At 44.6% G+C, this 12,224-nt stretch overlaps 1 protein-coding gene across 1 annotated transcript in view; it reads right to left on the reverse strand.

Annotated features, from left to right (window-relative positions):
* Window positions 1-579: 579 nt before the first annotated feature.
* The window catches only part of ITIH2 (inter-alpha-trypsin inhibitor heavy chain 2), a 33,753-nt gene continuing 22,108 nt past the window's right edge, over window positions 580-12,224 (reverse strand). The window contains exons 16-21 of the mRNA XM_021696715.1: window positions 10,494-10,631; window positions 5,568-5,681; window positions 4,974-5,172; window positions 4,226-4,398; window positions 2,914-3,025; window positions 580-849 (exon numbers count right to left, since the gene is read on the reverse strand). Coding sequence (XP_021552390.1) covers window positions 702-849; window positions 2,914-3,025; window positions 4,226-4,398; window positions 4,974-5,172; window positions 5,568-5,681; window positions 10,494-10,631 — 884 coding nt within the window. The 3' untranslated portion in view covers window positions 580-701. The remainder of the gene's footprint in view (window positions 850-2,913; window positions 3,026-4,225; window positions 4,399-4,973; window positions 5,173-5,567; window positions 5,682-10,493; window positions 10,632-12,224) is intronic.

The raw sequence follows: 12,224 nt of genomic DNA on the forward strand, positions 1-12,224 counted from the left end.
TCAGCCCACCCTGCAGGTTTGAAACTACCAGCATTTGTAACAATGGGAACAAATTGTTGTAATAAATCTCTCTCTCTCCCTGTGTGTGTATTTAAATATACACACACACATATATTTGTTTCTCTTTCTCTGGAGCACCTGACTTACACAGGCTTCATGGACTAAAAAGGACTTCTAAGGCCAACGCTGTGGAGGGAATCCTTGCTAACCATATTGGGCCATCACAGGTACCTTGGCAAGTCTATCCCAACAGCTGGTGACAGGGCTTTAGTATTTATAGCCACAGAACAGTTAAGATCAAGGAACTTCCCTGTTCTTACTCGATGTTCGCCAAATCACCTTCTCAGAAATGAACATCCCATGTACCTGACAACGTAAAAATGTACTCAGCCTGCAAGGTTGAGGACCTGACACTCGAGAATAATGAAATCATCACAGTAAATGCCAAATGTAGGGCTCTGTCCGGAAGCCAGTCTGACTCGCCAAAGCAGCTCTCCTTTGCATGACCTTGATGAACACCTCTTAACATCGGAAGACTCAACAAAATCCTAACTCTTCTTTGCAAAGTGTTTATTTTTCTTCAGATGTATTAACAGCTTTTAAAAACCACCATGATATCTGGTTAGTGTTTTAATTATTCAGACCAAAGAATGACTGCAGGGAAAAACTGTACCTACAGATAATTTCCAAAGCCATCAATCTTAAGGCCTTTTGAGAAAGCTATAAAGCTGAGGCACGAAGTAATCCTTGTAATGCCCATCGATGAAACCTTTTCCACTGTTGTGCACAAACCAACAGGAGACCTCCGTTCCAAACACTCTATCTGTTCGGTAGTCTTTCTGCAGACCTCTGCAAGGAAAATGGTGCGTATGGTTAGGACACAGTCCGAGGCTTGGCCAGTCTGCATATCTGGAAAGGAGGCACGCCCCGTCCCTTGCTGTTCTTTGTAGCACGTTCCTTCTAGGGCCATATCTGCTCGCCCCCACCCATCCGCACTCTCCAAGTCGTATGCAACATCATTATCTGGGGCTTGGTGTTGGAAGGACAGGGAATAAGCAGTGTATCCTTAGATAATTCAAATAACCCTTTGGAGATTGACCAATAGAGACTTTTCCGGTGAGGAGTGCAAATTAACTTTCAGTTGGAGAGAAGGCGGGAACCCAACACTGGAGTGCTGTGGGCTAACCTCACATGTCACCTGCAGGATGAATCCAAGATGCCCCCCACCTCCCTGGGCGGGTGAGAGTGCTACGTAAGGGCGATGCCGGCTGTTTCTGAGAAATTCATGCCTTTCACTTAAAGGACAAAGAAGCCAATGATTTAAAAAGTCATAGGGCCTATTGTCACCAGTGAGCTTTAGAATATATACAAGAGTGCACGGCCCCAGGTCAGCTCAATTTCAGTTATGCGTCACTAGGTGCTTGCGGTAGATGAACTTGAGGCCTAACAGTTACTTTTGTCATTAGAGGATAGCAGATGTGCGTTCACCAACCCCAGATAACTGTTCTTACTGTGATTACCTGTGCTCACCGTTGCTTTATCAAACACACACACTGATGCCCATTGGTAACTCACTGGTCTCCAGTGCTCCGGAACCAGGTGAGTGGTATACTCACCGAGAGCTCATCTTTTGTTCTCTTTTGCTTTTTAAAGATTTTGACTTATTTATTTATTTGACAGAGAGAGAGAAAGCACAAGCAGGGGGAGTGGCAGGCAGAGGGAGAGGGAGAAACAGACGCCCCAAGAGTTCATTGTTGTACTTCACAAAGCTACGTGTGGTGGTATGTATGGCTTAATTATGACTGCAATTTTATCGCTTACTTACATAGAAGCCAATGACATTTGTATGCAAAGAAAGTCATTTCTGGGGCGCCTGGGTGGCTCAGTTGGTTAAGCGTCTGCCTTCGGCTCAGGTCATGATCCCAGGGTCCCGGGATCGAGCCTCACATTGGGCTCCCCGCTCGGCGGGGGGCCTGCTTCTCCCTCTCCCACTCCCCCTGCTTGTGTTCCCTCTCTCGCTGTGTCTTTCTGTCAAATACATGAATAAAATCTTTTTTAAAAAGTCATTTCTTATAAAGCAAAGTTGATTGCTTTTTAAAAACTCTTAAAAGGCAAAAAAAAAAAAAAAACCACCTGCTTTAAGATGCTATCAGATAGCACAGGGGAGACTACTGTCGAGGACTGGGAGAAATTGAAAAGACTGATAAGAATGTTACACTCAGAATGCTTTGCGAGATGGAATTCTCACTTCAAAACGAAGCATATGGATATGGTTTGCATGAGAAAAGCTACACAAAAATGCATTGGGTAGATTCATGCTCAAGAAGAAGAAGAAGGCTCCAGTCTTAGGTAAACATATCCATTCATTCTCTAGCACTGTGGTTCACAGGTATTTTTTTAAAAAGATGTATTTTAAGAGAGAGCGAGTGGGGGGAGGGGCGGGGGAGAGAGAGAATCTCAAGCAGACTCCGTGCTGAGTGAGGAGCCTGACTCAGGGCTCGGTCCCACGACTCTGAGATCATGACCTGAGCGGAAACCAAAAGTCGGACGCTCAACTGACTGAGCCACCCAGGCGCCCTAGTTCACAGGGACTTTTACGATTTCCTCCTTTGATCAGCTTTTTCAGTAATCCAGCTTGTGTCCATAGGGCTAGTAATGCTTGACGGTGAGACCAACAGCTTAATTGTCCTCGGCCTTTTATGGTACCTGTTTGTCTAGCTAGTCCTTATTTGCATTTAGCCTGGCCCACCTGCGGCGTCCTTATGCAAACGTTGTGTATATGTGTCTTCCTGATGAACCGTTCAGTCTGACATAGGTAACGCTTGCAAGAGCTTTTCTTGCTTCTATGATACTGTGTGAGTTTAATCCCGGGAGGCGTGCTCTCCGTTCCTGTTGTATGCCTCCAAGGCCTACCTGGTGACAGTCAACGTGTATCCCTTCACTTCCATGCTCGCCTCTGGCTTCTTGGGGACCTTTCCCGGTCGTTCATTGAAGATACGGATCTTCGGCTCATGCATGAACTGGCCTAGTGAGACAAAGTCCAGATGCTGATTTACACAGAACCCAAGGGTAAATAAAAAACCAGTCTCATCATCATTTGGCCCAAGCTGCATTTCTGTCCACCCCCTCCCCAGAATTTCTGGGGTAGAAAGACATATTGAGAGGAGAAGGGCAGAGCGATGGAAGGGATGGGTCCTTCCCAAGAGCAAAGCTGGGCTGCTCGAGCCACAGTCATCTCACATATGAGGCTGACCTACTGGACAAGAAGTGGATCGGAACGCCCGCCCTGATGACGGGGTGAGCACCTGCCACATGGCTTAAATCGCAGGGACAAGGTTTGTGATGCCACATGCTTAAACTGGAACCATTCCTTAAAAAGTAGTAGGGAAAGTGGACCTAGATACCCTGCTTGTTATCACAGACTTCCAAAACCAGTTCACCTCTCTTCAGTTAGAAAAAAAACATCTTTCACATAAAATTGAAAGTGTATATCGCTTCTCTAACCTTTTGCCCAGTTTGTGAGGATGAAATCCTGGTTCGAGGAAAACCTCACCTGCAACGGGCAAATGGTCTTGGCTAGAGCATCACCGAGTCCCGCTGCCCTGCTCTGTCGGGTTGCATGAATCATGTTTGTTATCTTCTGTATATTATGAGCTGACATCAAAAACCCTGACTGGCTGGGGAGAGACTGCCCCCCCAGGGCCAGCCAGTTTTGAAAGACAGCGGAGGACTCAGGAGCATGCTATGATCTGCATGCAAACCATCCCAGGGCCAGACCTCCTCTACCTGGCCTGTGTGACCCGGAAGCATTCCAGGGCCAGGGGCCAGGTAACTAGAGACCACCCAAGAGCCCAAAGCCTGCCGAAATGATTCAAGCTAGCCAACCCGGAACCACCCTGCTCTGCTTTGTCTTCCCACAGAAGCTCAGGAGAGGCTCTGGCCTAAACCTGTTGCTTCGGGTCCCTGACCAAAACCTGGCTTTCTTCCGTGGCCCTGCATTGTGGGCCATGCCTCTTTGTTTCTAGGGGAACCTGAGTGACAATAAATGGTTCTGTCAATGGCATTGGCCCCTGTGTGTCCTCAGTCCCCTGTATAAATCAAGACCCAGGCACAGAGCATGGCCCCAACCTGTCCTTTGAGTCCAGACCCATCACTGTTCAAGTTCTAACCTCCAAAGTTGCTCAAGACCAAGACTCACTTGCCAGATGGGTGATAAATACCATACCTATTAGTCCATGTGCTTTAGGTGAAAACTTGTTTGTGGGGGGAATGTAGATCCCCAAAAAGTCTACATTGATTGGATGCTTCTTCCAAACGCGATGGAGTAAAACAGAGAAGGACATGTCTTTATCCAGGGTGATAGTCACAGTTTGCTCCTTCTTCACAGAGACAAGCACCCTGGGGCAAAAGGCAAAATGGAGTCAATGTTTCTAGAACACACTGTTTTTAGGAAGTCATTCCTCCCACTGTGAACCTTAGCTCGCCATCCCGCCCTGGACAATCCCACGAGTATTCTAGGCCCTCTACAGCACTTTTCATTATAGAATGTTGTTTTTGCTCCTGGCTCCGGAATTCTGTCAGTTTGTATGTTTGTATAAAAGCAATGAACAGGTAATCATGGGAAAATATGACTCATAAGACACAATCATAGTGTTTCCGGGCACACTCCGACATGGAGTTGGCTGGGGATTTTTGATGGATTCATTCACTTATCCGGCACGTCTTTATCGAGTCCTCACTACATGACAGGCCGCAGGCTGGTGCTGAGACACACAGTGGCCAAAAGACAGGGACTCAGCTGCCGGGGGGCGGGGGGCGGAGGGCTGAGTAGGCAACAACAATCTCTCTGAACCTCGACTTCTTCACATTTAAAATGATAACTGTAAGTTCTGCGTTTCGATCACGGATTTCTGGATCGATTTGTGTAGTCATGTGTGGATGACAGACCCGCATCTGGACGTGACAGTACTCGCCTCTGATTAATGACATGAGCTGTGTCAGACCAGGAAAGGACAGACACCCGAGAGCCCCGACTCAGAGTGATGGTCTTGGTGCTGATCTCTATTTTCATGTCTTCGCTTTGTAAATAAAATCCCAGTGTTCCAAAATAGGTGCTGAGTTTTCCATTCTTGGGTTTCTTAGCACCAATGAGCTGCCCATTGACCAAAATCCCTGGAGGAGAAAACACGCTTTTTTCTCTCTGTGCGCCATTTTTTGGCACATGCGGGCACCATTATTCAAATTTACAAAACTTGACAATATGGGAAAATTATTATTATTTTTTGCTTCAGGACTTACATTTTTGTCCTAAGCAACTTTCACTTTGTTACTATGTCTTATTATACTTTAAATGATTTATATCACAGCAAGATCTGCTAGTTCATACAGTTTCTTAGCTATTCTAATTCCCTTAGGAATATATTTATAATTCATTTCTCACTAATTATCAGAGTTTGAAAAGTACAGGACTTCTTTTACGGTGGGGAAGAAAGAAATCCCAAGTAGTGACAGTGAAACATGACAATGATCTAATTGCCTATTTCAAATATAGCATCTTTTTATTTTACCTGATTCTGGATCAGAAACAAGGTTGAAAATCTTTCCAGGTTCTGAGTCAATATTGAAACAAATATTCTTTTCATTTTTTGGTAGGTAAATGATGAAATGTGGGTCATTTTCAACTGGAAAATACACAGAGAAAATGAAATCAAACAAAATCATAGAAAGGAAGGTGACATTGAACAGTACTTTATTCCTGAACATCTTTAACTTAACAAGAACAAGTATTTATGGTGCTTCTACTAGATGCTAGGTTCTGTTCTAGGCGTTGGGGACCCAGTGGTGCAGACCCATTGTCCCTTCCCCATGGAGCTTCCGTCAGAGTTTTATTATTTTACAAATATAGTGTATACTTATTCTGAAACTATCACATATGATCTAGGCTAGAGATAAAAAAATGAATAAGAAAGACACAAAAGGGGCGCCTGGGTGGCTCAGTCGTTAAGCGTCTGCCTTCGGCTCCGGTCATGATCCCAGGGTCCTAGGATCGAGCCCCACATTGGGCTCCCTGCTCAGCTAGAAGCCTGCTTCTCCCTCTCCCACTCCCCCTGCTTGTGTCCCCCGCCCCTTGCTCTCTCTCTCTCTGTCAAATAAATAAATAAAATATTAAAAAAAAAGAAAGACACAAAGAATAAGAAAAGCACACATACACATCAGGTATACATATATATACTATATGTGTGTATATACATACCGTGAGTGTTGTATAGATAGAGAAAAAGATGTGTGTTTTTTTAAGTAGCTATACACAAAACATAAAAATAAAGGAGACATAATATTATTTGTTGGCATACAGATATTAATCAATTCCAAGAGCAATGAAGCATCAAGCTTCTCTCAAGAAAGAACTCCTTTGCTACTAGATAACTTTATTCTGACTGATCTTTCTTGTTTGTTTGTTTGTTTAATCATTCAACAAATAGTTGGTGAGAAAAAACCCAACTATGTCCAAAGCACTGAATTAGGCAATGTTTGGTATAGCTACAAATAAGTCATGGTCTTATTTATAAGACCTTCAAGAAAGTCACAATTTAATGAAGGAGTGACCAAGATTCTCTCCTTGACCAAACTCCACTTAGGCTCCCCCGACCTTTTCAACAAGGCCTCAACTTTTGGACTTACATGTTTGTCTCTGCATTGTCCAATTTTAGCAAGAATCCTAGTAGGCTGGCTTAGCTAGAATCCCCACCTGCCATACTGAGCACCCTTGATATCTAACTGGGTTCCTCACCCCCCACCGCCCTCCAGGTGACATCTGATCGCCTGGCTGCCTTCAGCAAGAATCCTGTTAGGTCGGTTTGGCCAGAATCCCCCTTAATCCTGATGTTTCCTCTGAGTGATTCTGCACCCACTGCCTCACCCTGTCCTTGTCTATAAACTTCAACTTTGCCATGCTGTATTTGGAGCTGAGTCCAATCTTCTCCACCCAACTGCAAGACCCCATTGAGGGGGTCCCCATACCCGTTGTAATGGCCCCCTTGAATAAGGTCTTCCTGACCTTGCGTGCTCTAACGAATATCAGGAATAATTTTTTTCCTTCACAGTTTTTCTTCATTGAGACAGACACACCCACTGAGGGAAGAGAGAATAAAATAAATGACACAAAAATAGCACAAGTGCAATGCTCTGAGGGTAAAGATGAAGGGTGACCAGCCCCGCCTGGCCAGTTGAGAAAGGCCTGGTGAAGGAGTTCACACAAAACCTTGAAGCTAGGAGAGGCAAAAGACACAGAAGAAACAGATTTTATTCTGAGTACACAGCATGGAGGTATAAAAGTGGGTGATTTGTTGGCAAAGTACCTCAATGTAACTAGGGGATGGGTTCTTGAAGAATGTAGAAAAAGACCAAAAATGGGGGTTGTGGAGATGGGTGGAGCACCACACCTAAGAATGAAGCTTTAAGTTGGGGAGCTATTTGTAGTTTTTGAGAAAAAAATGGGACATGATTTGACTTTAGGGAAATTACTTGTCACAGCATAAATTAAGTATTGGGAAGCGGACGTGGGAAGATCAGTTAGCAGCTAACGCAGCAGTAACCCAGGCAAGAGATGTTACATTGAATGGGAAACAGGACGGACGGGGGACGGAAGATTCCAGAGACCAGTGGTAGAATCCACAATGTCAGGTAACTTAGCGCAGAGGAACAATTCAGATCTGCCAGGCTTCCCGCCTGAGTCCCTCAAGGCCCCAGAGACAGGAAGGTCTGAGCTGTAAGAACCGTAGTGGTCGTCTTTTCCAGATTAAAATGAAAGACCAGGCTTCCATTCATTGAGAGGCTATTGTCTTCTAGATGTTGTCACAAAGTCCCATGCAAACATTAACTCAACTAATTCTCTTCGTATCCTCGCAGAGGACAGGTCACCTGCCCGAGGTCACATTACAGAGTTAGTGCGTGGCAGAGCTATGAGCAAAGCCAAGCTGTCCAATGACAAGCCCATTCTCCCACCTGCTCTGATACGCTCGTTTACGTTCATGTGTGTGTTTTGGAACATGAAATGGAAGATAAGCGAATGCAGAACAGGAATACAATCTGGTACTTCTTTGCACCCCTCACATTACCAAACTCTCGTGGTGAGGTCAATAAATACTTGGTGAATTGATTTTGTGTTGAGCTGGGCACTAGAGGGCATCATTAAAACACAGAACAAAGGTTCTCATCTCTTTTTCAATTAAAAAAATTCATTTTGTGATGATAGCTTCTTCCTTTACACAAATAAGGTGTTTTGAAATATTTTTTGAAGGACATAGCTTTTATTAGAGATCATCATTGATTTTGCCATTTTAATTAACCAAAATCCCACTAATCAGACCTGCTGGTAGGTAACCACGAATCAACTACTGAACTGGTATCACTCTAGACAGCAGAAACGTCATATTTAGGTGAGTCTGTGTAGCCTTACATTTAGATCAGGTTGAAGGTAGATTGAGGGCTTCCATGACTAACTTCATAGATTCCTGAGGACCTGGTGTTTATGAGCTTCCACAAGGAACTAAGGTTATAACCACCCTGCAATTTATCACCATCTCCATTTTACTGGTGGGCTCACTGAGACCTAGAGAAGTCCCAGAGTCTGGCCCACTGTCACAGGGGCAGAGTCTGACCCCGGAACTGTCTGACTCTCAAGACCTTGTCCCTTTAACTGCATCGTACAGCAGACTATGTACACTCAGAGGAAGCACCGCATTCTTACTGGAAAGAATATAAAAAATGAGGTTAGCTTTATCTCTACATGTTTCTACAGAAGCTTCGTCTTGCAAAGCCACAGTGTGAGGGGCTCACGCACCTGTCCTTGCCCTTGTCTCTTGCTCTGAGAGCCACTCGGCACAGGAAAGATGGCAATTTTGCCAGCACTGTAACCTGACCTGTGGATGCCCTCCCCACGTGTGCAGTGTTGTAAAGTTAAATTACCACTGCTGGCCGGAAGCTCAGTGCAGAGCCCCTCATGAAGCTCTGTCCTCGGACGTGCCAGGTAGGACAGGGGAGGGACCTCCGGATAAAGCATTGCCGCAGATGAAAGAGCGAAAAAGCAAATCACTTTTGGCCCACAAAGAATACTTTTAGAGACAAGCCATAGGGGTGAGTTGCACTCGCTCTAAAAATTGAATCGAAGTCCTCACTATGTTTTCTCCTGCCAATTTGGTGCTCTGTAAGTGGTGGGTGTACAGTCTTGAGAAATCAGTTCTGACAGTCAGAAATGTTCTTGCTAGAAGAATCTGTGTTCCAGGCAGCCTAGAAAGGCTGCAAGCTTCTAGGAACATCAGGAGCTACTCTGCTATTGAAATTTCAGATAAAGGGCTGATATCCAAGATCTAGAAAGAACTTCTCAAACTCAACACCCAAAAAACAAATAATCAAGTCAAAAAACAGGCAGAAGACATGAACAAACACTTCTCCAAAGACATAAAAATGGCTACCAGACACATGAAAAAATGTTCAAAATCACTTGTCATCCAAATCAAAACCTCAATGAGATACCACCTCACACCAGTTAGAATGGCAAAAATTAACAAGGCAGGAAACAACAAATGTTGGTGAGGATGTGGAGAAAGGAGAACCCTGTTGGTGGGAACGCAAGCTGGTGCAGCCACTCTGGAAGACAGTATGGAGGTTCCTCAGAAATCTGAAAATAGAGCTACCCTACGACCCAGCAATTACACTACTGGGTATTTACCCCAAAGATACAGATGTAGTGAAAAGAAGGGGCACATGCACCCCAATGTTTATAGCAGAAATGTCCACAATAGCCAAACTATGGAAAGAGCCAAGATGCCCTTCAACAGATGAATGGATAAAGAAGATGGGGTCCATATATACAATGGAATATTACTCAGCCATCAGAAAGGATGAATACCCACCATTTGCACTGACCTGGATGGAGCTGGAGGGGATTATGCTACGTGAAATAAGTGAAGCAGAGAAAGTCAATTATCATATGGTTTCACTTATTTGTGGAACATAAGGAATAGCATGGAGGACATTAGGAGAAGGAAGGGAAAAATGAAGGGGGGGAAATCGGAGGGGGAGACGAACCATGAGAGACTTTGGACTCCGGGAAACAAACCGAAGGTTTCAGAGGGAAAGGGGGTGGGGGGATGGGTTAGCCCGGTGATGGGTATTAAGGAGGGCACGTACTGCAAGGAGCACTGGGTGTTGTGTGCAAACGATGAATCTTGGAACACTACATCAGGAACTAATGAAGTACTGTCTGGTGTCTGGCCCAAGCTGATTCATACACGAAACTCTCCTCTCTCAGTGGAGGTCAACCATGCCTGTAGAAGTCACCTGGTTTACCAGGACTTTTTAATTTTATGTATTTATTTATGTATTTATTTATTTATTTTACCAGGACGACTTTTAAATGTATATAAATAAATGCTCCACGGGATTGCGATCCAGGAAGCCAGGATGTGAAAGCGGTGGTAAAGGTCTCTTACCTCTCATCACATGTTGGGGAGGAGTTGCCTCCAGCACTTGGGCTCCCAGTACGGGCATTGGGATCTTCGGTGTTGGGGAAGGGTTGACCCAAGATGGGACTGAACTCGGAACAACCTTGTTTCCATAATACAGGGCGCCTGTATAGAGAAACCCGTAGCCATTAGTTCCCATGGAGATTTCTTACAACTTCAAGTATCCGTGTTACGCAGACCCTAGAGGTTCTCGGCTATGGTTTTCTCCCATTACTTTTATTCCAGAACTTTCTCTGTTCCCGCTTTTCCTGTTTTTCCACTGTGGGGCCTGCTCGAGGGCTCTCTGCAGAGTCTGGGCCCCGGACTGTGGGCTCTGCCCCACAGAGGCTGGAGAAGGGCCCCACGTCTTCAGCCCAGGCCCCGGAGATGATGTCCAGGCCAGCCCCTGGAGAAGTCCTGGATTACAGCCACCTCGGCCTGGGTCCCTTCCTATTGCCTCACCAAACAACAATCTAAACAATTCAGTTTCTCAGCCAGCTCGTTTCCCCTGCTGGTTATAGCAAGTTCATTTTGCTTTCTGATATACAGGCAGCCTTCCTGTCTTAGAGAAAACAAATGGCAGTTCACCTAGGCGTCTTACCTAGCTGATACAAAATCACTTATAAATGCCAGTTTATCTAGGGCGAGTTTCTGCCCAGAGAAATTTAGCTGTGGGGCCCCAGGCTCTTGTAACTGGGATGTCAGAAGTAAGAGCTCCTTGAACCCTAGACTGCTGCGGTTACCTGGCATCTCACTCGGACAAAATGAAAAATGTGGAAAGTGATCCCTCCAGGGTGTGCAGGCCATTCTTAAGACTGTGTTTCAATAGGACTAGTTCCTAAGAAAGGGAGGGCAGGAAGAAGGTGATAAGCCAACGTCTTCTAAACTTGGCACACGTGCCCCTGAGCACAGCTTAGGACTTCTCCCCAGGACACAGAAATCGTGGGTGGCTTTGTGGCAATTTCAAGGTTCTCAGCTTCCACGTGTACTTTTCCTAAGAAAACCCCTTTCTCCCAGTTGAGAAGTGGAAGGCATGCTCTCTCACTAAAAACCCCCCGGGAAAATTGGTGTAGTGCCGAAAACTGGAATGACTCCAATCCGTTGCAAGGGACACAAATCCGTTTGCAAGTCAGTTTCCAGTTCTTTGCTTTAAACAGAGTTGAAGTAGGACCCGAGCTGTCACGCGCTAGATCATTAAAAATAATTTTTGCATACTAGATCCTATGTGAGTTTGGCATATAACTTTGAAGAAGCTGTAAGTGAGTGACAGTTGCTGTGACTAAATTCATTCCATTCCTATCTACTTAACCTATGTCAACAAGATTTATCTGGACTTAGGCCTATAAAAACATTTTTTTTAAGATTTATTTTTAAGGTATCTCTACATCTAACTTGGGGCTCGAACTCACAACCCCAAGATCAAGAGTCACACACTCCACCGACTGAGCCAGCCAGGCGCCCCTAAAATTTTTTTAAAGAAGAAATGACACTGAATCTGATCTCTTTCAATCTATTAATAAATAACACTTACCCATAGGTACTCAAAAAAACAGCCACATTTTTTTCTCATTAAGAGATGATTTTCAATAAAATTTTACTTTGGGATATCAAATTTATAATCCATGTATATTATTTTGACCAATTGCCTACTTGTAGTAATTTTAATAAAACTCAATCTAGAAAAAAAATTTGAACACTCAGAATCTAATGGTCACAAGA

Source organism: Neomonachus schauinslandi, chromosome 5, assembly GCF_002201575.2.
Source record: "Neomonachus schauinslandi chromosome 5, ASM220157v2, whole genome shotgun sequence".
Classification (NCBI taxonomy): Eukaryota; Metazoa; Chordata; class Mammalia; order Carnivora; family Phocidae; genus Neomonachus; species Neomonachus schauinslandi.